We start from the raw sequence: 26209 nt of genomic DNA, 5'->3' as shown, positions 1-26209 counted from the left end.
ACTCTTAACGTTGGCCTCGGTGTGTTTTCTTTGTTTCAGGGCAGAAACGGCACCACCGATATAAATCTGTCTGACAGACGAGTGCAGCATGAGCGAAACGGACTCCAGCCGGCTGATGAGAAGCTACTTCCAGTAAGTTTTCCAGTGACTCATTAGAAAAAAAAAACCTCGACGCAAATTAGTCGTCCACGTGGTGCCGCCACAGCTCGCTCATCTGTGTGCTTTGGTGTTTCAGACGGATAAAAACAACACGGCCAACGGATCCCCTTCCCCCTCCGTGCTGTGTGGGGATCAGCACACGGGTCCAGCAGGAGGGAAACGGACTCCTGCAGCCCGCCGATGAGCCACTTCCTGTAAGTTTTATTACTTTATTAAAAAGCTGGCCACGTTACATCTGTAAAATCACAGACCGCTGCTACAATAAAGCGGGAAATAAGAGGCTTCATTAGGTAGTCCGGCTAGTTGGCTGGGGTTTAAAAAATAAAGCGTCTTGCTTCTCAGAACAATATGCGTTCAACAGAGTAATACATTTGCATCACAAAATGGTTCTCCAGGAAAAAGTCAGACCTCACAATCTCTTGGCCCTATTTTCTCTCCCTTCGTATCACTGCCTGCTGCCGCCTGCCGACAGCCGCGCCTGTTACGGTGTTTGCTGCTCGCTCTGCACAGCAGGCAGTGATACGAAGGGAGAGAAAATAGGGCCAAGAGATTGTGAGCTCTGACTTTTATTTCATTAATTATTATTTCACATCTGGACTCATTTTTAAAATCTTATTGGACATCTGAAAAGGCCACTTTGGACATTGTGCCTGCTTCTTCTTCGTCTTGTTGGCATCTTTATAAACCCCCTTTGTTCTGTTTGCGCCCCCCAAAGCATTGTGGGAACTGTAGTTCTGCATTGAAGAAAATCAAAGTAAGAAAAATAACAATATTGACCCTTTTCGGGGGAGAATCCTGAGCTTCTGCTGTTCCATTTAACTCTTTATCAGACTTGTATCCGACTCTTTCCTGCTCAGTTACAACTTGAACGTCTCCTCTCTGTTCACAGGTCTGACGCTGCGTCCCAACACCGAGCCGTTGTTCCTGCCAACGTTTGTTTGCTCCAGTGTGCCGCTCATAGATGTAGAAAACAAGTTAGTGGTGGTTTCTGAAGTTGTCAAAGATGATAACAAATGTGCCTTAATGTAAATGTATTTTATCTATACAGCCCTTTATAGACAATCCTTACGGTGTACCAAGGTGCTTTACAGCAGGTGATAAATAAAGCCTGGATCTGAAGAGGCCCAGGTCAGAAATAAGAGGCAGCTGGACGGGGGGCTTATTCCAGAGCCTGGGGGCAGCTTTGGGAAAAGGCTCGCTCAATCCAGGGTTTGTATTCTGACCTGGGCACTTCCAGCAGAAACTGATCTGCTGACCTCAGAGCTCTACCAGGACTGTTAAAAGCTCAGATAAATACGACGGGGCGAGGCCGTTAAGAGCTTTAAAAACCAACATTAAATATAAATACATACATAAATGAACAGTTTTTTTTAAAAGTCGCCGTTTTTAGTAAAAAACTGAACAAAAATGTGACGGAGTGACGCGTTTGGTTAATACATGGAAGGACTATTTAGCTGACTCGGGGGGGAACTTGGGCACAGTAACTGTAAGAGCTCCATTAGGCACTGAGCCAGTTCTGCACAGCAACATCAGACCTCAGATGGAGCAGCTTCTCAGGGTTCTGCTCTTCAGTCTCCCAGGTCTGCTGGTCAGGAACAGCTGCTGTTACACTGGAGCTTCTGATTTAATCTAAGTTATTATGATTAATATTTAACATTCAGAAATGAAGAATCGCAGTCAGGACTAAACAAGGTGAGGCTGCGTTCCAGTTTTATGCCCCTAACATCTGGAACAGCCTTCCAGAAGCTGTGAGACGGGCCTCAGCTCTGACAATGTTTAAATCCAGGCTGAAAACAGTTCTGTTCAGCTGTGAATATGACACCTGAAAGTGTTTCATCTGCACTCTTAGCTTTTAATTTAGTTAATGAATGATCAATTTTATGTATTTGGAATGATTTTATTTGCCTTCTTGTGATTTTATGTAGCAGTAAAGCACTTTGAATTTTGCTACAAATAAACTGTTCTTGCCTGTAAAAACCCTCGATTTGGCTTATTTTTTGTTATCATCAATATAATTGTGATGAACCGTGATTTAAACACGTTTATTTGCTTAGAAACTAGGGCTGGGAGAGCTAACAAGCAGCAGGAGTCAGATAAGAGTTGAATAACAGCGCCCCCCAGAGGGCCTCAAAGCAAACACCCAGGACCAGACAGACTAAGAACTCACAGCTCCTTTAACCAGACTCAGAAGATTCAACAATCATGTTCAAGCTGCTTTTTCTAGGGCTGGGCGAGTTAACTCGTTATTATTTAATGCCAATAAATATTTTATGGCACATTAACGCAGTTATTTTTATTTTTTTATGTAATTTTTGGGGCTTTTGTGCCTTTAATGGAAAGTTCAGAGAGACAGGAAGCAGAGAGAGGGGGAACAACATGCAGCACAGGGCCAGCTGCAGCGAGGACTGTAGCCTCTGTACATGGGGCGCCTGCTCAGCCCACTACACCACGGACCCCCCCTGCTTTATTATTTATTTTATTCTGTAAAAGTCTGTTGCTCACAGGCTTTTATTTTGTAAAAGTCTGCTGCTCACAGGCTTTTATTTTGTAAAAGTCTGTTGCTGTCTGCTGTGGAACAGGAAAAGAAAGTAATCGGCGGATCCACCAAACATGGAGAAGGGTACGGAACTTTTACTCGGCCATTTTCATGTTAAAGTTCTTCCAGACGGCGGAGTCGACAGAACCAAAGTCATCTGTAAACTCTGCCAAGTTGAATTGTCTTCTCAGCGTAGTAGTTCCAGTCTAAAATATCACTTAAAGGCAAAACACACAACTGATAGCAGCAAGTCATTCAAGGAAACAGACAGTGGAGCGAGGCTTCTACATAAAAACTACAGAAAGATGCTGATGTTAAAAGTGTGTTTGCACAACAAATGTTATGGCACTTTCATTCATATGGCAGCACATTTAAAATAAAGCTAAATGCTAAAAGCTATACGCTACTTTTGGATTCATTTTTGGATTCTGCGTACAAATGTAATCAGCAATAATGTTACTCTTTCTGGTCTAAAGTTGATCTGTTTCTTCAGATCATCAAACACCTTATATGGTAAAGTCCCCTTAAAGCTGGTACTTTTTTAGCTAAATTAAATCTGCATCCGTAGTAAAGACATGGCTGACATTTGAAGAAAGGAGAAGCATAAACACAAAGTCCCACATTGGTGACAGATTTCCTCATTTCGTGCTCACTTGGAGAGAAATATTCAACCTTCATGAATGAAGAATCCCAGAAGACGCTTTAATAAATGTTTAAAATGGGTCCCTTTGCACATCTGGAGTGAGTCTGCTGGATACTCTGATAGATACTGTTTCTCATTAAGTTGAGCACATTGAGTTGCCTGTGGTATGAAATGTAAATAAATAATAATAATAAATATAAATAAAGATTGATTGATAAATCCTGGAGTTCTTCAGTCTGAAAGGAACCAGGAAGTTACACTTTAATTTATTTAGCTTTATTACTCTGTGAAATCTGGTCCTTTTTCTCATTGTGTTGATGCCCTCTGTAATGCAAAGTGGATTTTCATGTATTTAATGTGTTGTTCTTGTTCTGATGTGGACGCTTTGACTGTTTTATGTTTTAATGTTGGCTTTACAAAGAAATAAAAGTTCTACCCACACCACTGTGTTTTATTTTACACACAATACTCTGTTGTTGAGGGGAGACTGTGTCCCACCACCAGCTGCTTTTATGCAGAAAGCTTCGTGGCTCGAGGTCGGATGGTTAATCTGTTGTAACATTCTTATCTACATGTTAAGTCTTATCAGTTAGTGGTTCAATATGTGGTTTCTAATGACTTTTAATGAGGTCTGAATGAGGAAGTCGCTCATGAGTCACAGCAGAGCTGATATAAGCTTCTGCAAACCTAAATGAATCATCTGAACGGTTGCGACTTTAACCCAGAGTCAGAAAAGGAAAAACACATAAAAACATTTAAAAAAAACAAAAACACATGAAAATACGTTTTTAAAAAAAACACATGAAACACAAAAACATGAAAAATCATATAAAACATAAAAAAAACAAAAACTCATGAAAAAACATGAAAATACATAAAAACAAAAAAAAACACATGAAACACAAAAACATGAAAAATCATTAAAAAAACATGAAAAATCATATAAAACATAAAACATAAAAAAACATGAAAAATCATATAAAACATAAAAAAAACAAAAACTCATAAAAAAACATGAAAACATAGAAAAAACACATGAAAAATCATATAAAAAAAACACACAACAACACATGAAAACATGTAAAATTAAAACAGAACGTGTGCAGAATGTGCTTGACACAAACAACACAAACGGAGGATGTTGGAGCATGCACCGCGGCGGTGAGGAATGATTAAAAGGTAACCGTCAGATAATGTCAGATTAAGGGATCAGTTCAGTTTGTAGCTGCTGGTGAAGGATTAAATGTGAGTAAATCCACTAAATGCGGCTGATCCCAGATGTAGAAGCCGGCTTCAGGGATATAAAAAGTGTTCACACCCCTGGAGAAGGCCAGCTTTCCAACATAATGAATCAGTTCAGACTTTCAGAGCGAGCGTCCAAACCAACTGAAAGAAGGTTTTTTAAATGATTTATTGTGCTCTCATCAGAAGAAGCTGGCACCCTGACAGGTGTGTAGACTTTTTATATCCACTGGACCGTCTCTGCGTGTGTTTCAGGTAAAGCTGAGCACACACACGCCATTTCACTTTAATCTGGAGGGGCTTTTGTACTTTTTCGACATAAAAAAACAACTTAAATTGCAAAACAAAAAGCTTTTGGAGGCCGCTGTAAGGAACCTGAAAGCACAAGTTAATAATGAGCTGGTTGTGGTCGGGCCGGATGGTTTAAATGTGCTGAGTCATGAGCTGGAGAAGCCTGGAGGTGAAACTGAATTGCAGAACTTCCTTTGAGTTAAAAATAATCTGAGGAAGTAAAGAGTGATGACACCGAGGTGCAGAGAGTGGAAAAGCAAACCTGAAAACCTCTGAGAAGGACTTGCTCTGATTAAATGCAGAAGATAAAAAAAAGTCCCCGTTATGACCATATAATATAATATATAACCATGCTGAGATATGGCACGTTTTCAGCTAACAGCTCTTTGGGAATCACCTTGTTGCTGCAGAAATCCTGTTTTCTGTCTGTCACACTGTGTTATCTTTGCTGTTTTTCACACATGCAGCTAAAGAAATGGGAACAAATCTTAGGCGCCGTTTACACATACCCGGGTATTTTGAAAAACGCATATTTTCTAACCTTCGTTTTCAAAAAAAAACCCGTGCACACAGCCCCGTTTTTAAAAAAACCCCCGTCTACATTGATCCGGAGAAATACGCTATCAGGAGCTGTTAAATTACGCCAAGCCTGACGGTGGCAATGTTAGAACAATGAGAATTCCACACAAGCCAATCAGAAGCCTGATAGAGAACCGCTGACAGGCAACTTTCTTCACAACATCAACAGAAGCGCGCATGTGAGTACTCTCACCCTGGATGTGCGGGCGTAGCAGTTCCGCTAGGGAAAGGAGTGAAAATCGTGACATCCTGAAATTTTCCCTCCATTCCTCCGGGACAACAAAGCCATTTTCAAAATTTTCCCACCATAAAGCAGTCCGTCCGGGTCTAACCCAGAATCGCCGTCGCTGGCGGTGGTATGGCCGGGCTCTGTCTGCCAACAGAAGCTCCGCAATTGTTGCCCTCCGCGCCGTAATGCGCCTTTGTTGTTCAATACTTTGTAGGAGTGTAATTTTCAAAATCACACAAGCAGTATAGCTCTCAACAAAATAAATGCTGCTAGTACCTCCATGCTTGGCAGATAAACAATGAATGGCGTTATCCTGCCACTTTGGTGAATACGGGCGAGGCTCTGTACTATGACGACAACTCCGCATTCCATTCTGAAAACTCCGTTTTCGTCTTTCAACCAGTTTACACACAAACGCTAAACGGAGTTTTTAAAAAATCTCCACTTTTGCCGGAGTTTTTTTTTAGCTTCGTTTTCGGAGGAAAAAACTCCGTTTGTGTGTAAACGAAAGGCACAAACGAAGGGAAAGGTCTTCGTTTTTCAAAATACCCGGGTATGTGTAAACGGCACCTTAATTCCAGTCTAAAACCCACAAAGAGCTTCTAGACTATTCATTTCTGGTGGCATAAAACAGTTTAATCATTTCATTTATATTATGTTCCATAATTAGTCATTAGATTATATCTTATATTCCTTTTTAAGCTTTAAATTGAATCTTATTTACTTTTTCTTGATGCTGAATAACATATAATTCTTATTATTGTCTGTTTTTTTTCTGACTTTTCTACTTTTAGACGTGATAACATTCATTATTTTGGGATCAGGATATTTTTTAAACTGAATTTCTTATATTAATTTGACTCTTTTGGTAACTGAAAGCAGTTTTAACGTAAATGTACAAAAAAGTTGAAACTATGAAGCTGTTTTTCACAGATGCAGCTAAAGAAATGCGAACAAATGATGTGTTTTCTGGAAAATGAGATTCTACTTTGCACTAAAATGTAAATATGATAAGAATTTCACAGTTTGTGTGATCAGCTTAAATAGAACGTCTGTTAACTGTCCCCCACATCCTGTGAAACATGTCTGGGCATGTTTCACACCTATCAGGGCTCATGATGTCTTCTTCTTTTGTGCTTCTCACTGTCTGAATATCCAGGAGAAATGTGGGCTGAGCAGCCAGCTGATCGGCCACAACATTAAAACCTGTTACCTTCCACGTGGAAACAGTTCTGACCTTCAGAGGCACATTATGAATTATTCTGCTTATCAAAGCCAGTGTTTTGGTCAGAAAACCTGTTGGTTTAAGCACTATTCAAGGCCCTATTTTCTCTCCCTTCATATCAATGCGTACAGCCACCTAGCGATAGCCGCACCTGTTACAGTGTTTGCTGCTCGCTCTGCACAGTTTACATGGGACGCATTGATATCAAAGAAGGCAAAAATAGGGCCAAGAGATTGTGAGGTCTGACTTTTTCCTGGAGAACCATTTTGTGATGCAAATGTATTACTCTGTTGAACGCATATTGTTCTGAGAAGCAAAACGCTTTATTTGTTAAACCCCAGCCAACTAGCCGGACTACCTTCATCAACACCAAAACGAGGCTGGAACTCTGCTCACAGGACGCAGCAGGGGGTAAGAAGATGTTCAGAAATGATGCAGCTGATATGGGATGTCACACAGCTTCATGTCAGAAGAGGCGAACTGTCCCTTTAAACAGCTTTGGGACATGTCGGGAGGACTGAGAAACAGTAACTGTAACAGTCTGTAGAGATGTGAGCACAGATGGTCCACCCACAGACACCCAATGTAACCCAAATAACTCAATAAATCAAACATATTTAACTTTATTTATGAAAAACAGAGTTAGAAAAGAAGTTACATGAAAAATAGAATATTTTGCGAATATAAATATAAATATATATATAAAAGCACAATCGTACATCGGACGCAGTGAGCCTGAGAAAGCAGCTTTTTAAAAGTCTCATCCATCCGGTGCATTTTCCTCTCTGCTGAACTGACACTTTTCCACGTGGATCTGCTCAGTCGGTGCGCTGTAAAGAGCTGCGGACCTTCTTCTTCTTCTTCTTCTTCTGCACGCGCAGACGGCCCAGACGACCCCCAGAACCAGAACAATGGCGGCCACGGGACCCCCGATAAGCAGACCGCCGGTCAGACCGTCGAAGCACAAAGTTTTGGAGGCGCAGAACCCTGAAACACAGAGAGAGATCCGACCCAAACAATCCGTCATTTCAGGTGGTTTTCTGTTTTTAAACGTTTATCAGGAGCTGCTGGGAGGATTTTTCTGCTGGTGAACGGCCGTTATCGTTCGTAACCATGGCAACGGGTGAGTTGTTTGATGCCCCTAACATCTGGAAAAGCCTTCCAGCAGATGTGAGACGGGCCTCAGCTCTGACCATGTTTAAATCCAGGCTGAAAACAGTTCTGCTCAGCTGTGAATATGACACCTGGAAGTGTTTCATCTGCACTCTTTGCTTTAAAATGAATGAATTAATGATTAATTTTATGTTTTTGGAATTATTTTATTTGCCTTTTTGTGATCTTATGTAGCTGTAAAGCACTTTGAATTGTGCTCTACAAATAAACTGGCCTTGCTTCAAGCGGAAGAGTTTAAGCATCTCGGGATTTTGTCTTCAAATTTGTCCTCACTCAGTGGGGTCACATGGCCCTGAAAGGATCAGATTATTGGCTAAATTACAATCAGACTGAGTTATTAAGTGCATGTAGACACCTTAATCTGAGCAAAGAGATCTTTAGAGTTCACTTAAGAGATTTATGAATGTTTTCTGCTTCAGACAAACTGTTTAAATCTGCTTTTCACAGGATTTATAGGCCGACTTTCTCTTGATTCCGACCGGGCAATCGCCCGGGGCGGCACCCGAAAGGGGGTGGCACCATCGCGAAACCCCGCCCCCAAACGACATTGCGAAAATGTTAAAATAGTTATAAACATATTCAAAATCTTTCTCCAATGCCTGAGTTTGTTGTTGTTGTTGGTGGTGAAGAGGTCAACAGGAAGTGGCTCTATTAGCAACAGCTGGAATGGGTACAGCGCCACCTATCATACCGGGGTATGACACGCTTTGTGCCTCTGATCCCATTCATTCACCGACAGATATCCAAGGAGAATTACCCTTTATGCTCAGATAATAACCCAACTACAGCTATAATGGAATTAATCTCATCATGTAGACCCGCTGACTCATGTTTTGATGTCAGCTTTGATGTTAGCTTATTGTTAGCTTTGGTGTCAACTTTGATGTTAGCTTATTGTTAGCTTTGGTGTTAGCTGTGATGTTAGCTTTGATGTTAGCTGTGATGTTAGCTTTGATGTCAGCTTTGATGTTAGCTGTGATGTTAGCTTTGATGTTAGCTTATTGTTAGCTGTGATGTTAGCTTTGATGTTAGCTTATTGTTAGCTTTGGTGTTAGCTTATTGTTAGCTGTGATGTTAGCTTTGATGTTAGCTTATTGTTAGCTTTGGTGTTAGCTTATTGTTAGCTTTGATGTTAGCTTATTGTTAGCTGTGGTGTTAGCTTATTGTTAGCTTTGGTGTTAGCTGTGATGTTAGCTTTGATGTAAGCTGTGATGTTAGCTGTGATGTTAGCTTTGATGTCAGCTGTGATATTAGCTTTGATGTTAGCTTTGATGTCAACTTTGATGTTAGCTTATTGTTAGCTGTGATGTTAGCTTATTGTTAGCTTTGATGTTAGCTTATTGTTAGCTTTGATGTTAGCTGTGATGTTAGCTGTGATGTTAGCTGTGATGTTAGCTTATGGAATGACACGCTTTGTGCCTCTGATCCCATTCATTCACCGCCACATATCCAAGGAGAATTACCCTTTATGCTCAGATAATAACCCAACAACAGCTATAATGGAATTAATCTGATCATGTAGACCCGCTGACTCATGTTTTCACAGCAGTCACATGACATGAGAACACTTACTTAAAGGAGGACGATCCTTGGGTGTGAAATTGCTGCAGTTCACTGTAAAAGATGGAAATACAAAAACATAATGTTGGTCATCTTTTAAGCTAGAGAAAAATCTGGTCAGAATTTTACAAAACAAGCAGATTTGAAGAAGCGGTACAAAAGGAAACATCCGTTTCTGAGGGTTTTTAAAATGTAAAATAGCGTAAAATAAATCAGAAAAAGGTTTTATTGCCGAGTAATTTTTTATATCACGAGGAATTTTGCCTGGTCTGTTTGGTGCCATAAAAACCAAAAATATAATAATAATAAAATAAAGTAATAAATGTAAAAATATATGTACAAAGTATAAGCTCACCTGTGCAGTCAGCCTCCACTGGGTGAGTCTAAGGGAAGAAATACAGCAAAAAGGGTCAAATTAGTGTTAAAATAGACACTCTACAAGCAGATTCAACGAGTTTACAGTGTTCATGCAGGAAGACCAGAGAGACGAGGGGAGTTTTATGTTTTAAGTTCCTATGACCGGAGCGTTTGGGCCCATAAACAGGTCAACAGAAGCCAACATAAGAACATAAAGTAAAGAATCAGACCTGAGCATTCAGTCTGAATGTGGTCTGAGGCAGCTGAGGCCAAGAAAAATATATTAATTTAATGCAAACCTGATGTTTAACTTCACTAAAGGAATGTATTCAACTATAATGTCAATATTTGCTAATAAAAAAGTGAAAATGTGTTTTTTTTTTAATGGGTTTGTGCAGCAAATGAAATGGTTTCCAGTTAAAGGTGTAGCTGCTCAGTTTAACCTTCTGACATGTCTGGACATGTTTCAAAGCTGCCGACGCTGCAGCTTTTTTTTAGTTTTAACAACTCAAACTAAACTGTTTGAGTTGTTAAAACTGTTAAACTGTTCTGGGTTGAATCGTTTACACACAAGGTGGCAATTACGCAATGAAAATCTTGGCATGAGGCCCACATTTTTAGCAGGATTTCCTCCGCTTCTGGATGACTCGGGCATATTTTCATTGATTTACTCATCAGTCATGAGACTTTTGACATTAGCGGTGTAATCAGTAAAGACTGTAAAACCTCTCTGGGAAACAATTTCTGTAAGAAAACAAGAGCAGAGTGACAGAGAACACCTGCACTCTGTTTCTACTCTGACAGTCTGACTGCTGCTTTCCTTCTACGTAGCTTATTGTTAGCTTTTATGTTAGCTTTGGTGTTAGCTGTGATGTTAGCGTATTGTTAGCTTTGATGTTAGCTTATGGTTAGCTTTGGTGTTAGCTGTGATGTTAGCGTATTGTTAGCTTTGATGTTAGCTTATTGTTAGCTTTTATGTTAGCTTATTGTTAGCTTTGATGTTAGCTTATTGTTAGCTTATTGTTAGCTTTTATGTTAGCTTATTGTTAGTTTTGATGTTAGCTTATTGTTAACTTTATTAGCTGTGATGTTAGCTTAGATGTTAGCTTATGGTTAGTTTTGATGTTAGCTTTGGTGTTAGCTGTGATGTTAGCTTATTGTTAGCTTTGATGCTAGCTTATTGTTAACTTTGATGTTAGCTGTGATGTTAGCTTGTTAGCTTTAATGTTAGATTATGGTTAGTTTTGATGTTAGCTTTAATGCTAGCTGTGATGTCAGCTTATTGTTAGCTTTGATGTTAGCTTTGATGCTAGCTTATTGTTAGCTTTGATGTTAGCTTTGATGCTAGCTTATTGTTAACTTTGATGTTAGCTTTGATGTTAGCTGTGATGTCAGCTTATTGTTAGCTTTGATGTCAGCTTATTGTTAGCTTTTATGTTAGCTTAGATGTTAGCTGTGATATTAGCTTATTGTTAGCTTTGATGTTAACTTATTGTTAGCTTTTATGTTAGCTTATTGTTAGCTTTTATGTTAGCTTATTGTTAACTTTGTTAGCTGTGAGGTTAGCTGTGATGTTAGCTTAGATGTTAGCTTATGGTTAGTTTTTATGTTAGCTTTGGTGTTAGCTTATTGTTAGCTTTGATGCTAGCTTATTGTTAACTTTGATGTTAGCTGTGATGTTAGCTTTAATGTTAGATTATGGTTAGTTTTGATGTTAGCTTTAATGCTAGCTGTGATGTCAGCTTATTGTTAGCTTTGATGTTAGCTTTGATGCTAGCTTATTGTTAGCTTTGATGTTAGCTTTGATGCTAGCTTATTGTTAGCTTTGATGTTAGCTTATTGTTAACTTTGATGTTAGCTTTGATGTTAGCTGTGATGTCAGCTTATTGTTAGCTTTGATGTCAGCTTATTGTTAGCTTTTATGTTAGCTTATTGTTAGCTGTGATATTAGCTTATTGTTAGCTTTGGTGTTAGCTTATTGTTAGCTGTGATATTAGCTTATTGTTAGCTTTGGTGTTAGCTGTGATGTTAGCTTATTGTTAGCTTTGATGTTAACATTTTGTAAGTGTTCTGGATAAAAGCTAAACACATAAACATGAACATAAAGAATTTTTAATAGATGAGTTTGGGGAGGCTCCTCCTGGGACTGCACGGCTCATTATGCAACGAGAAAGACTTAAAACAGAAGTGAAACTTCTAAGAAATGACTCATGCAGTAAACCACAAACTATTTGATGAAAATATTGTGATTCAGCTCCAGCTACGTGTGTGTTTGTAGTATTTGGGTTGTGATTTGAGACGCCCGCTCACAGTTTTAATAACCGCTTCTATGCCTACATTTAAAGCCTAAAGTGTGTTTTTTTGTGTTAAAGTTGGTTAAAAGTGTTTTACCTCACAACATTCCCTCGTGTAGTGCAGGTGGTCGTGGCAGGTTTTGAGGTCGATGTGCTGATCCGTTAAGCTCTCAACGAGGCTTTTGTTGAAAATCGAGTCCCGGCTGATGACAACGCCCTAAAAAAACCAAGTTTTTTTGTCTTAAATATCAGAATAAATTTCAGAAACTCTGCCACAAGGTGAAGTTAAAACTGTTTCAAACTTTGTTTAAATGGAAAATAATTCCCGAAACTCTGAGGACCTTTTCCACAGATCGATATTTCTGGATTTTAGGCAAATATTTTACATAAAATGCACAATAAATGTTCAACTTATCAGACAAATCAGTCATGCTACGAGGATGTACTACAGGGACTAAATTACTATACTGACAATAATAATAATAATAATAATGAATTTTATTTATAAAGCACTTTACATTAAAACAATCTCAAAGTGCTACAGTGCAAGCTTAAAAGAAAAGAGGGGCACAATGTTAAAAAGTGCAATAAAATATTAAAAAGCTTTCCTAAAAAAATATGTTTTTAGGCTACGTTTAAAAGCATCAGTGGTCTGTGGGGCCCTCAGATGTTCTGGGAGGGCGTTCCACAGCCTTGGAGCTGCAGAACAAAAGGCCCGGTCACCCATAGTGCGGAGCTTGGTTCTGGGAGCTTTAAGGGTGTGACAACAGCTCGGTCACCGTTCTGCACTGCTGCTCGTCAGGAATGAACCTTCTGGTTTCACTCCAGGGCTCATGACAGCAACTATTCTTGTCTCATTTGTTTTTAACTTCTCTGGGTACATAAAAAAAAAGCCTCCCGCCCTCTGGGAGAAGGTGCGGGATCTCCCTGTATGTCTTGTATATATGAAGAAATTGACAATAAACCTGACTTTGACTTTAATATCAGTGACACAATTAAACAAAGAACATTGTGCACTGTTACTATTTGGCTGCTATGGTAGATAAATGTGTAAATCGTCTGCATAACAGTGGAAAGAAAGGTTGTGCCTGGCTATAATCGACCCAAATGGCAGCATGTACAATGAGAAGAGGGCCAAGAATAGATCCTTGAGGGACTCCACAGGAGACGAGATAAGGTGCCAAAGCCAGTTATGGGCTGAGGATGCTCAGGAGAGACTGGGAGAAGCGGATCTTTGACCTCGTTTGTTCACAAAGTGTTCGCTTTCTCAAGGACATGACGACTTAAAAACATTTTAACTTTGGCCAGGAGACGCAGCTGGAAAAAACTAGTCCTGACGACATTGTTTAATATGTTTGTCCGACCTCAGATCAAAGGTCAAAGGTCACTCCCAGATTTCATGCTGGAGCTTTAAAACCTTCAGGAGCTTCTTCTTCTGCACCTCAACATATTAAAGAGCATGGACTCACGTGGGTGTCCTCCCAGGAGGCGGTGCAGCCGGAGCAGCCGGGGCAGCCGAAGCAGCCGGGCGGCTCACACAGCTGGAACCTGAACGTGCCGTTTGGAAGCTGCGTGACGTTGCAGTGCAGAGACGCCGCTGCAGCTGGAGGACACAGAAACATCAGCGTGGCCACCAAACCTGAAAGAAGAAACCAGCAGGAGGGAATAAACTGTGATGCTTTGAGTTATCAGAGAGCGGCGGCTGGGTTTCATGTGACCCCGCAGCTCCCCGGGTGAAGAAAGGAAACCTGTTCAGCCTGTAAAAAACTTTTATAAGTATATATAACTTTAATAAGTACATATAACTTTAATAAGTATATATAACTTAAATAAGTACATATAACTTTAATAAGTATATAGAACTTTATTAAGTATATAGAACTTTAATAAGTATATAGAACTTTAATAAGTATATAGAACTTTATTAAGTATATAGAACTTTAATAAGTATATAGAACTTTTATAAGTATATAGAACTTTATTAAGTATATAGAACTTTATTAAGTATATAGAACTTTAATAAGTATATAGAACTTTAAAGGCCTACAGAAAGCTGACACTACACCCAATACATAATGATAATACATACACAGAGGAACAATAATGATCATTGGACTCTACACCAAAACATTTCATAAACGTCATATCACGTTATATTTTAAAACTGAGCGGAAATACGCCACCCGACATTGGAAACATGTTTATCATATTACGCAGCTTCGACGCGAAAGTCAGCTGGGAAATGGAAGCAAGATGAAGAAATCTACTAAACAATCTAAACTCAGCTTTGGAAAGCCAACTGGCCAGAGGAAAAGAAAGAGAGAAGGAGGTGAGTTCATTTCGCCAATCGCCAGGATGCTAGATCATTGTCCTCAGCATTTCAAGCAACAGTCACAAAGCCCCTTGGTTAGGATTTTGTTTTCCAGTCGGCACAAACACACTGCACACAAATCTCTCTCTCAATTCGATTTTCCAAAAAAAAAAAAGTAGCAACCTGTAATGGCTTGGGCTGTTAAGCTAACCTTTTTTTTTTTTTTTTTTAATCAGGGCTTGACAGTTTTGTGCCAACTGTGGCTCATTCAGCCTCACTAGCTACAGTTTTGTTCAGTGCTATATGGCTTCCTACATGTAAATAAAGCAGACTAATAGAAACTGGGTCAGAAACTTATATTTTTCATTTTACTTAAAACAATTGATGATGCACACGGGGCAAAATAACAGAATGAAATACCCCGTGTACTCTCTCATATGACACAATCTTGAGGTTAGTTGTGCTGCTCATGGTGCATTATGAAGCCAAGTTTTACCAGCATTTAGCTAGTTGTCAGGCCCAGCATGATACCTATGTCTTCTCTGTGTTGAGTGAATGGATTGAATTGAGACTATACATCTAAAATACAGCCAACATCTTGTGGTCTGTTTGGCACATTCTACGATGTTAATTTAGTGGGTGGATTCAACCAGTTACTTAGGTAAAATGATTGCATTTTTCCTAATGAACCATTTGGGTTTTATTGCAAATGGTGTCTAAAATTTTGCACATCGGTTAGACCAATAACCCAACTCATTCATTTGACCTTTTAGTGGGTCATGCACATGCATGGTGATGATGGTGACAATAGTAATAATAATAATAATGTAATATTTATATCAATAATACTACTAATAATAATAACAATAATATTAATGGTGATGCTGCTGCTGATATTTTAAAACAGATGACGCAGGAGAGGATGAGAATGAGGGAGTTGAAGAGAGAAGTAGAGGAAGAAAGGGGAAGAACTGAGTCAGGAGAGGAAGAAATTACAGAATCAGGAGATAAAGATATGTAATGACAGGTGAAGATGAAGAACGTGCAAGTACAAGTTTTTCCATCCATGATCCGGCAAGCTATAAATAGCCTACAAAAATTCCTACACAGATGAGGAGAAAAGGAACATTCTACAGGGTAGATGGACTCACATTCATACTCACTCACTCACATTCATACTCACTCACTCACATACTCTACTTGATTTAGACCTTCGCGTTTCATTTGACTTCGTTTGTAGCGTCACGTGCGGCGGACACAGACAGGTGTTAACAGGTGTTGTCTCGTGCACCGCCTGCGGAAACAGCGGTGCCAGGAAGCGTCGCGGCGCGCTCGGCAGGCCGATTTCAGACCAGAGCGTGGCGTGGCGGCAGCGAAACGACGGCAGTCTTACGCCGGTTATCAGGAGGTGTGTTTACTTGGCTTTTCACACCGGACAGTCCGCGGCCGCGGTAGTTCCGCTCCAGCCCTGTCTGCAAATCCCACAGACTATGTATTTAACTGCGCATATAGATGCAATAACAATAATAATAATAACATAATAATAATAATAATAATAATAGTAGCTTTAGGCCTACATGTTGCTCGTTGTTTTCTAAGAGGGGGTTGGGGGAGGTGTCTCTGAGACAGAAGCTATCTGGCCACTGTTGAAAACGCCGACAGTTATCACCAGAGACTTGTTCAGCGAAATGAGTAAGTTTTGTCTTTGCCTCTCCGAGTTGACTATTTTATAACTCCGCAGTGAAGTTTTACATTATTGGTTTATTATTGTTGATAACTTCATTTCATTTATGTTACTCTAGACCGTCGTGTTTACTTCGACAGAAGAAGAGCAGCAGCGCTCCTTGAAACCGGTGGGTGGTCATCACCGTTTCAATAAAAAGTTCGAAGACATGAATACATAGCTGGTTTAATTTCCCCATTCATTTCAACGAGACACCGCCGGCCGCTGCCGTCCAAATTCCGCTCGAGTTCTATTTTCCAAAAGCAGCGCGGGACGGAGGCGTCTCCGCGCCGCTACCGCCCGACTACCGCCGCGTCGGTGTGCAAGGACAGATCTGTTTCCATGTATTTTCACCTCCGCCGGTGAAAATCGCTTCCGTTCCGCCACGCTTTGCCGCCCTGGTCTGAAATGGGCTGCGGCTCGCTGGGTGTCTGCGGTCTCAATGTCAGATGATGCTGAAACAAAGCTGCTCTGCTTTGTGCTTGTTTGTGTTTGGAAGCCACAGAAGGATGAAAGCAGCTGTAGCGCAGCTTCTGACAGACAGGATGAGCTCAGTTGGAGTTTATCTCCTAAATTCCTGTAAAATCTTGAATGAGCCCCAGAGAGGACAAAGGTTTGCAGTAATCATGGAGTCAGTGGGATATATTAGCTTCCTGCTGTCTGTTTGTGCAGCAGCCATCCGAACAGAAACAGTCCCACATGGAGCTAACAGCAGCAACACTCACCGAGCAGCAGCCAGCAGCAGAGTGTCAGAGTCCGGCTCATGCTGTCAGCTCCGCCCGCTGGCTCCTCCTGAGGACGGATACAGACTGAGCTGCTGAGCGGAACTCCTCTTTATATAATCCAACCTTATAAACTCCGCCTTTTATGTCAGCAAAAGGGAGGCGCGTTTTCTCTGATGACTCTGATGGCGTCACAGAGTCGACTTTGGCTCTGTGCTCACTCAGTGTACATCTGACAAAAGAGCGCACAAAGCTGGAGAGGCGGATCAAACACATTTCTTCTTTATCAAGTTGTCAGAGAATAACAACATGTCATCATTTATTGTTTGCTGCTCCTCACCACGGTAACATGAAGCAGCTGAGAGAGGGAGTGGTTTCAGCTCAGCTCTGACTCAGTCAGAGCCACAGGCTCCAGGCTTTACACACTGCAGTTATCTGACATTTAATCCAATGTTAAATGCATTAATATACCAGAAATAGGCCAATACATTTCACTTCAATTTTTTTCAATTGAACTAGAACTGTCTTAAATCTCTACCCAGAGGGCTTCATCACCACCCAAAAAGTAAAATCTTTGCTGAACATTTGCTTCTTGGAAGTCACACACGCCTTGTACTACAGCACGATGGTTGAGGGGACTGACCTTTTATGTTGCTTTAGAAAAGATGAGCTACTCAACAAAGAGCAAACCTGACAAGTTTTGGAAAATATGGAATATTTTCTATCATTTTCTTGAGAATAATAACATGGATGTAGATGGTTTATTCGATTTATTTATTTAATCTCTGGTCTTTTTAGTTTTGCTTTTGTCTTGTCTTTGTTTTTTTATATTATAATGTAATCTTTATTTATGATTGCTTATGCTTGCTTTATTTATGCTTTATTACAAGTCCCCTTTCTCTATTCTGTTTTGTTTTATTATATTTTTATGTACCTTACTGTGCCGTTGTGCTGTTTTGTATTGATCTCTGTTTGTTTATAAAATGAACAAAATTCTTAAAAAATAAATGTTTTAAAAAAAACAAAAAAACTATAACTGTCCTAACTGCAGTGACATGTTGGGTCACAGTGGCAGCGAAGCCAGTCATACGAAGACTGCTGCTGATGTTGATGTTAGCTGTGGGAACAGACTCGGCCTGTTTCACGGCTTATTTAGGTCTGAGCCAAACAAACGAAGCGATATCACCACATGTGATGAGTTACTTATCAACGTGAGGAGAGAAGCTGAGCCGCTGAAAGCCAAAGCAGGCTGAAAAAGAAGAATAAAACCATCAGAGGCGACGGGCCGAAGGTCATTAACCTTTGACCTTTCTCATGTGTGCACTCCGTCTCTGTTTTGAAGTGTTCCCGAGCTCCAGATTTAGCTTTGATGAAGTTCAGTCGAAGCTCCGCTAATGTCCGCGTCATATTAATAATATTAATTTAAATCAGCTTCAAATCCTTCCTGTGGTTCAGTTCCTGAAACAACGTCTCTAAAACTTCCCCATCTGGGTTTCTTACTGTCCACTTCAGCATTTACTCGTCTGTTAGATTCACTCCTCGTTTAGAGTCACGATTAAAAGCATAACCTCTTCTACGGTTCACTTATACTTCCTCACACGATGTAACCTTTAGTTCCTCATAAGACATCAATATTATCAGTGTTTGAGTTAAACAGAGAAGCTCAAGGTCACATTTAAAAACAACCGAATTTAACCAAAGTCCAAATAATAACAGAAATAATTCACATCAAAACAAACAAACACAACTAAAAATAACACAAATAACAGCCTCTGTGTCTGAGTCTGGGAGCTGCAAGGAGCATCTGATTGGGGTAAAGATGTAGAAGTTCACACAGATATGATTTAAAACCTTTAAAACTAGCAATTAAATCTTAAAATCTATTCTAAAATTGACAGGAAGCCAACAAAGCGGCGACTGATTTAAACCCCGGGAAGTCTCATTTACGCAGTCCTGTGGTCATAAATAACCTTTCTAAATCCTCAGAAGTTTGGCTTCACTTTGAACAACAGCTGTAACGGAAAGAACAGGACAGACCTGGGGCCTCATGTACAAAGCGTGCGTACGCACAAAATAGTGGCGTACGCACCTTTTCACGTCAGCGATCAGATTGTATCAAGAACGAAAAGACCGTGGAAATGTGCGGTGCCTCACGGCAGCTTCAGGGCTGGCGTACGCACGTTTCTGCAGCTGCAGCTGTTGATTCTTTGGCGACACCTAAGGTGATGTTGGGAAAGTGTTATAATAAATAAATGTGAAAACAATTAGTCCTCAGACTGTGATGTGCACATCTGAGATACATGAACAAAAACAGCTGAGTTTCCTGAATCAACAGTTCTAAGAAGAGCAATAAAAACTCTTAAAAGGGCCGTTTGACTGCTCTGAAGAGACTTGAAAACAGATTTGATTAAAAGTCAGTGGCGGCTCCTCCATAGGGGCGATTTGTGCGAAGCACCACCAAACACAGAGTTTTTTTTTTTTTTTTTTAATCTAGTTGCTAAGGTGGGACTGATCTGCTGTGGGCAAACTGGTTGTATATGTCATTGTCCAATCAGATTAAGGTCGCGCCTGGTGTTGCCCATTTGGGGTGATTTCTGTCAGGGTCGAATTTGCACCAGGAAGGAATTGACATGAATGGTACGTCAGTTTTTTTTCAAAAATCCTGCTCCCAATGCATTTTCTATGAGGGTTTATGTGCTCGCACAAACGACGCACAACGTGCTTTCGTCATATGTCTGTTGCGCAGGACCATGAACATTCTACTTGTTGTTGTAACATTGTGGTTTTCAATAAAAAAAAACAAAAAAAAAAACATTCTATGAAGAAGATGGCGAGTGTCGAGTGCAACCATACGTTAGTGTTTCTGACAGAAGTTCCCTTTAGTCGTCGTACTAATGCGGAGAAGGAAGTTTGGAAGAATTTTGCAGGATTTTCGGGCTCAGGCAAAGATGAAACCCAGGGCTCCACCAACCCTGCTATTTTTCCAGGTAGTATTTGATGTAGCTAAATAACTTACCCTTTTGTGCTCAATCATTGACTTGTAATGATTTAAATCGTTTATATAATGTTGACAATGATAGCAGAATGTATAATGACACATTCATTGTTTATGGTGCAGTATTATATTTAAAAAAGAGAGAAATCTCACATAAGTAAGCTGCACTTAACCATGTTTGACAACTGGTTATGCTTTTCTAAGTCATATTTTCCAAAACTTCAATAAACACTTGACTTGGATTTATATGCTGTCATTTTAATTACATTCTTTAGAATGAAAATTGAATGAATCTTATCATTAAGAGCTTATGTGTTTACTTATTTCATAGAATCCTGGAACAATATGAGGAAAATAAATAAATAATGGTTAAGGTGTAATATTAACTGATTGGCAAATAATGCAAAAAATAACAAAAAATTATTAAAAATTATTAAAAATTATTACAATAAATTATGCTACCTAGACAAATATACCTCAGTCCTATGGACTTTTATGGTACTTATGGACATAACGGGGGAAATTGCAGAGTCACTTTGGTTATTTGGCAGACCAAATAACCCCTCGACTCTGCGTTGTGTTTATTTAAGAAAGACGAAGGAGTTTCTGGACGATTGGACATTTTATTTCCTGTGTGGGAACATAACAGGTTTGCATCAGTGCAATCGGTTCAGCTTCACACAGCACACTCTGATGCAGCTTTCACAGACTGGAAATTGCACTACAAAAAAAAAATGTCAGGAGCCGCCACTGTTAAAAACAACTCTCCCTTTTGATAAAAATAGAAAGTGTACATCTTCTTGCTTTTGGAAAGAGCGTGCACAATAACATCTTTAAAGGTCTTTGGTCAAGCCCAGTTTCCTCTTTCCTTGGTAAATTGAGAATATTTACTGCAAATCATTGGGATGTGATACAGAAAGTATCTGCGGAAAATTGCACAACATTAAACAGGAGCCGAGGTGGTTAAAGAGCAAAATGGAAAAAGAAAAACAGAAAGCAAAAGACACAAAAACCCCATCAACAATGATTCCTGATGGTGAAGAGGCCAAGTGAATGTTGTGTTCTGTGGTTTAAGGTCACCTGTGTATTATATGAGATTGCTGCTGCTTGTGTTTTGTTTGTTTGTTTGTGTGTTTGTTCTCTGCTTGTCTGCTTACAGGTGCTGCTGGTGCTTCTAAGGTTGGATTCCCCACAAAAGCCGTGAATCGTCTTCAGTTTTGTTTTTACAGGTGTAGCAGCTGGTTGTCTGATTTTTCATTGTTTTTTATGTTTGTTTCTTCATGTTTCTGTTCCTTTTTTTCTTTTCTTTGCTCTCATGGAGGAGCAGCGGCTCCACTCCGAGCCAAGGAGCAACAGAGTTAAACTGTGTTCAGCATTCAGAGGCTGATAAGCAGTCCTGGGCAGCCCTCTGATGTCCCCGGGAACAAACTAAACGTACTCTGTGGCACCCTGCCAGCCTCTGTGCTCTGGCTCTGCTCATGCTCAGCCTGTTTTATCCAGTCAGCAGTCTTGTTTTGGGACTTTCCATCGGCTCGCCCTTCACATTTAATAGAGTGAAGATGATTAACAGAAGCCCTTTTGTAACAGCATCTTTACAGGTCTACCTAAAAAGTCTTATTCAGAACTCTGCTGCTCGAGTCCTCACTGAGACTAAAGAGATGGACCCCATCAGTCCAGCTCTGAGGTCTTTACACCGGCTGCCTGTCCATCAGAGGATAGACTTTAAAGTTCTGATGCTGCTCTATAAAGCTCTGAATGGTCCAGGACCAGAATGCATCAGTGACCTCCTGACCCAGTGTGAACCTTCCAGACCCCTCAGCTCATCTGGATCCGGTCTTCTATCAGTTCCCAGAGTCAGAACCAGACATGGAGGAGCTGCATTCAGCTTCTATGCTCCACATGTCTGGAACAAACTCCCAGAAAGCCTCAGATCAGCTGAAACACTCAGTGTGTTTAAGTCCAGGCTGAAGACACACCTATTTTCAGCTGAATAAAGCTCAAAACTTAATCACATTTTAACTCCTGATTTTATCTATTGTTCTTATTTCTTTCTTTTTTAGTCTAAAATTGAACTCATACTTTTTATTTCTACTGTTTTAATGTATCTGTAAAGCACTTTGAATCGCCTTGTTGTTGAATTGTGCCGTACAGATAAACCGGCCTTGCCTTTTTTCTGCTCCAGTGCTGCTGATAACAAATTTATCTGATGATGGAGCCAAAGAAACCAAATGTAAACTGATAAAGGCCTCAGTTACGCCTGTGAAGGTGTTGCTGTTTGCAGATTTTATTCACCTTTTAAACACTTTGGCCACGGGGGAAGATATTTATTTATTTAATTTAATTTAATTTTTATTTTTTAAATTTATTTATTAAAAAGTATTATTATTATAATTATTATTATTAATATTATTTATTTATTTTAGCCTCTGTTACACCTGTGAACTTGTTTTCTGTGTTCATAGATCTTGAAACGTCGTCCAAAGAGCAGCTGCTGATGTCCACCGAGGCAAAGATCCCATCACATCAGCCTTTCACTCCAAACAGCTCAGTTTTCTGTCTTTGTGGGGTTTTATTTCTGTGTTTTTCATGAGCTGAGACGAGCAGGTGGTTTGTTTTTCTGTTAACACTTGTAAAGACTCAATAATTGCACTAATGAAGCTGCACTGTTGTTGCTCTGCACACTGTAAACTGTGTATTGTTGTACACACCTTGTACATTATATATTCATATATTTTTATTCTCTATTTTGATCGTTATATTCCTGTGTTACATGTTTGCACCTTACGCCGCAGCAAATTCCTAGTTAGTGAACACTGTTCACTAACAATGGCAATAAAACTGATTCTGAAAAACGGTTTATTAAAGCTGTGATGATCTTTGAAGCAGGTGCACAGATCTAATGAAGCCCAGAGCAGATGGAAACTTAACATCTGAGCTCATAGATGTAGTGTCAGTCACTGCTGTCTGTAATTACTGACCCTTTTCAGCTTCTTGTTTTTAGAATTTAAAATCCAGCCACTATGTATATTCCATACTCTCACACAGATTCTCACAGACAGTGGCCACACTGTCAGTCTGGCTCTGAACTACAACTTGAACTCAGTATTTTAACCACAAATGTGAGTCTGTACCAGCAGAACAAGAAGGATTTAGCCAGGGTGGTGAGAACTGCACACTATCTGACAACTCACGTCCATCCCCAAACTGGGACTCGCACTAAATTCAATTTATTCTCCTCCTCAGACAATATGTATGTATGTCCAGTTATTTAATATATTCTCATTTAGTTACATTACGATTTTTATTCAATTATATTGTGTACAGTCATTCATTACATTCGGATTCTACTCTATTTTATTGTGTACAGTCTAATTTTATTCTATTTTATCCTACCCAGAGTGGTATGCGCTCTGTGTCAACCTTCAGAAGGTGCGCGCGCAACCAACGGTCATTCCATGCGCACTTCAGTCTAAGTTCGGGTGGGGAAAGTTCACTCGACTCGTCAGCAGCCTGGAATATTTTTATATTTTATTTTTACGCCGAGGGTGGACATTTTTCCTTCAAACATGTCGCGTCCGCTCTCCCGCCACAGCCGCCGGCGGCTTCGGACGTTTTACGGTCGAATATCGGCAGAAAGCAGAGAGCCTCGGAACGGCACACCCGCCCTGCTTCGCCCGACGTCCCGTCGACGTTTTTGTTATCAATTACGGGATTTTATTTTATTTGCGGGGATACAAGCGATTTAACATCCATTTCGTGGGAGTATTAAGGATGTTACAGTTGTTAAAAGCGCTTCTTGGTGACGCCCACTTCGGATTTGACAGGTTCTTTAGATTTTGAAATGGCCGCCAGCCAGTGCGAGAGGACAGCGTCAAACGGGCTGTTTGACGCTGTCAAAAAAAAGAAGCCGTTTTTCTCTTTTCTCTTTTTTGCGCATGCGCGAGTTTTTTTCTTCCTTTTTTCTTCTTTTTTTCTTTTATCCACTCGACCAAGTGAGGCTGACGTGGGAACTTACCTGAGACGAACGTGAGTAAAAACGCATTATTCTTTTATAAACGAACATATCGATAATCTGACCTTTTATATGCTTTTTGCGCTGGATTTTCACACCCAAACACATTTTACACCGTGATGCTAAACAGTTTAGGAAAGTCCTCCGGTGTGATGGGTTTTACTCCAGGGCAGGTTGATCCTCCCCTATAAACTTTTTGGTAAAAAATGATCATACAGGTTGTTGAAAGGGTTGGGTGCGTTAATTTCTGCTTTTATTATTATTATACATAGCGAATGTTTATTCACTATTTTTATTTTATTTTATATTTATTGTATTCTCTTCTATTTTCTTGTTTTTACTTTAATTGTTTTCATAACTTTTACTATATGCTGCTGCAACAAAACACTTTCCCAAATTGGGATGAATAAAGTATTTATCTATCTCTCTATTATTCTTTTTTTATTCGAAGGAATGTAAACCGGGATAATAACGCTTTCCTCTCCATTCGAGTGGATCTGCTCGCTCAGATAGTTATTGAGCACAGATTAGATGTTTGCTCGCTCCGAATAAATAATTTCTTGCTTGAATGTGATTTTCCATGCAAGATACAAGTGCTGCCCTCGCCAAATATGTCTTCCTGGGCTCAAAATGTGCCGCGGGTCGCTCAGGATTAATGGCGCAGCCCACGGGTGTGCCGGTGTCGCCCAAAGACGCAGCTGCAGCACCCAAAAAAATTGCCGTCAAGACGATGCGTTGCGACACCGCAACCTGGCGTAGCGTTATTTCTGATGAAATAATTAATACGTTCAAGGCCAAGCCGCTCCGTTTCCCCTTTAAAGTGAGAGCTGCGCAGTGCGCACAGGTGAGCAGCAACATCAGGGGCGACTGGCCACCGGGGATACCGGGGGAATGCCCGGTGGGCCGACGAAAACCGGCGCATGTCACACACCGACCAGCCCATTGTAATCGTGATTCGGCCCATTCTTTGACAGGTCATCACAGTAGCCTATGGCACGGAAATGTTGTGTAACCCGTTAACACATACTTATCACTAATGCCAGGGTTGCCGACTTTTCCAAAAACCTTTGAGTGAGATTTCAGCGGACACGCATCTCAGAAGTTGTTGCACAGTACTGATATATATATATATGTATGTATGTGTGTGTGTGTGTGTGTATATATGTATATATGTGTGTGTATATATATATATATATATGTATATGTATATGTGTATATATATATATATATATATGTATATGTGTATATTGTAAGGATAATTATTATTGTGTGCTTATAAAACAAGCTTAATTATTCTGTTTGCTCTCTGCTTTACTAGTTTAGGATATGAAGCTGTGCATGAGAAACCCTGACAGTTAACAGTTATGCATTCCAGCAACAAAGCCTGATAACCTTGTGACCTCTGAGAACAAGAGCATCTTGTTCCTCAGAGACTTCCAGAATTTATAACCTGTCTGGTCTTCCCTGCCCAATAACTGCATATTTACTCCTTATTGGCTGCTTAGCCGCTGAATATTCATGTGTCATATTTCTAATAAAAAGGCTAAAGCAGAAAGGAGGGGCTGAGAGAGTTGGTGTGTGAAGCTGTAACAGAGCATCTCCCCGCTTTCTCCCTTTTGCAAAAGCATATTAATACAAACTTCTGGTTTCTGTCTGTTTATTCTGGTGTTTTGCTATTATAGCTATTGTGTGAATCTAACATTTTCTGGTGCCGAAACCCGGGAGCCAACAACTGAGGACGTCCAGGACCGCGCGGGATCAAGGCCAAGAATCTGTATACAGCCGACCTCCCTTCGCTGGTCGGGGCCAATAGGTTGATCCAGCCCTGCCCTGGACTCTTTGGTGACGGCTCCCTGCGACCCAGATCAACTAGCAGAAACCGGTAAGAGCTGATTTATTGAATAAAATACAAGTTGCCAGGGGCCTTGTAAAATGCATTCAGGCCTGGGGCCTTGTCAAATGCATTGAGGCCTGGGGCCTAATGAAAAATAGTTTGAATAAAATACAAGTTGCCAGGGGCCTTGTAAAATGCATTCAGGCCTGGGGCCTTGTAAAATGCATTCAGGCCTGGGGCCTAACTGTACAAGATGCCTGGGGCCTTGTAAAATGCATTCAGGCCTGGGGCCTAACTATTTTAAACTTCTAACCTGGGGTTAGT

The 26209-nt window shown here is 40.2% G+C and overlaps 2 protein-coding genes across 6 annotated transcripts in view; one reads left to right on the top strand and one right to left on the bottom strand.

Moving 5' to 3' along the window:
- Nucleotides 1-7512: 7512 nt before the first annotated feature.
- On the bottom strand, nucleotides 7513-17117 carry LOC142399938 (uncharacterized). Its single transcript, XM_075484497.1, has 6 exons — nucleotides 17048-17117; nucleotides 13758-13927; nucleotides 12386-12505; nucleotides 9993-10020; nucleotides 9650-9691; nucleotides 7513-7891 (listed from the first exon to the last, which is right to left on the bottom strand). Exons 1-6 carry the CDS (start codon nucleotides 17085-17087, stop codon nucleotides 7665-7667), a joined length of 627 nt encoding a protein of 208 aa, XP_075340612.1. The 5' UTR covers nucleotides 17088-17117; the 3' UTR covers nucleotides 7513-7664.
- A 6378-nt stretch (nucleotides 17118-23495) lies between these two features.
- Nucleotides 23496-26209, top strand: part of LOC142400831 (uncharacterized) — a 26059-nt gene continuing 23345 nt past the window's right edge. For 3 of the 5 annotated variants that reach the window (XM_075486065.1, XM_075486064.1, XM_075486061.1), the window contains exon 1: nucleotides 23496-24065. The gene's annotated coding sequence lies outside the window, so the exon portion shown is untranslated. Of the gene's footprint in view, nucleotides 24066-25331; nucleotides 25934-26209 lie in introns of those variants that run through there. The other 2 variants (XM_075486062.1, XM_075486063.1) reach the window with 2 other exon arrangements.

The sequence above is a fragment of the Odontesthes bonariensis genome, chromosome 15, assembly GCF_027942865.1.
Source record: "Odontesthes bonariensis isolate fOdoBon6 chromosome 15, fOdoBon6.hap1, whole genome shotgun sequence".
In the NCBI taxonomy this organism is placed as follows: Eukaryota; Metazoa; Chordata; class Actinopteri; order Atheriniformes; family Atherinopsidae; genus Odontesthes; species Odontesthes bonariensis.
This window is presented reverse-complemented; position numbering and strand designations above follow the sequence as displayed.

What these genes read in the sequence shown, in the direction of transcription:
- LOC142399938 (XM_075484497.1), bottom strand. Translation starts at nt 17,087, where the DNA reads ATGAGCCGGACTCTGACACTCTGCTGCTGGCTGCTGCTCG. An exon ending in AGTGGAGGCTGACTGCACAG is followed by an intron (nt 9,692 to 9,992) that starts GTGAGCTTATAC and finishes CATCTTTTACAG; the next exon opens with TGAACTGCAGCAATTTCACA. An exon ending in CAAGGATCGTCCTCCTTTAA is followed by an intron (nt 7,892 to 9,649) that starts GTAAGTGTTCTC and finishes TCTGTGTTTCAG; the next exon opens with GGTTCTGCGCCTCCAAAACT.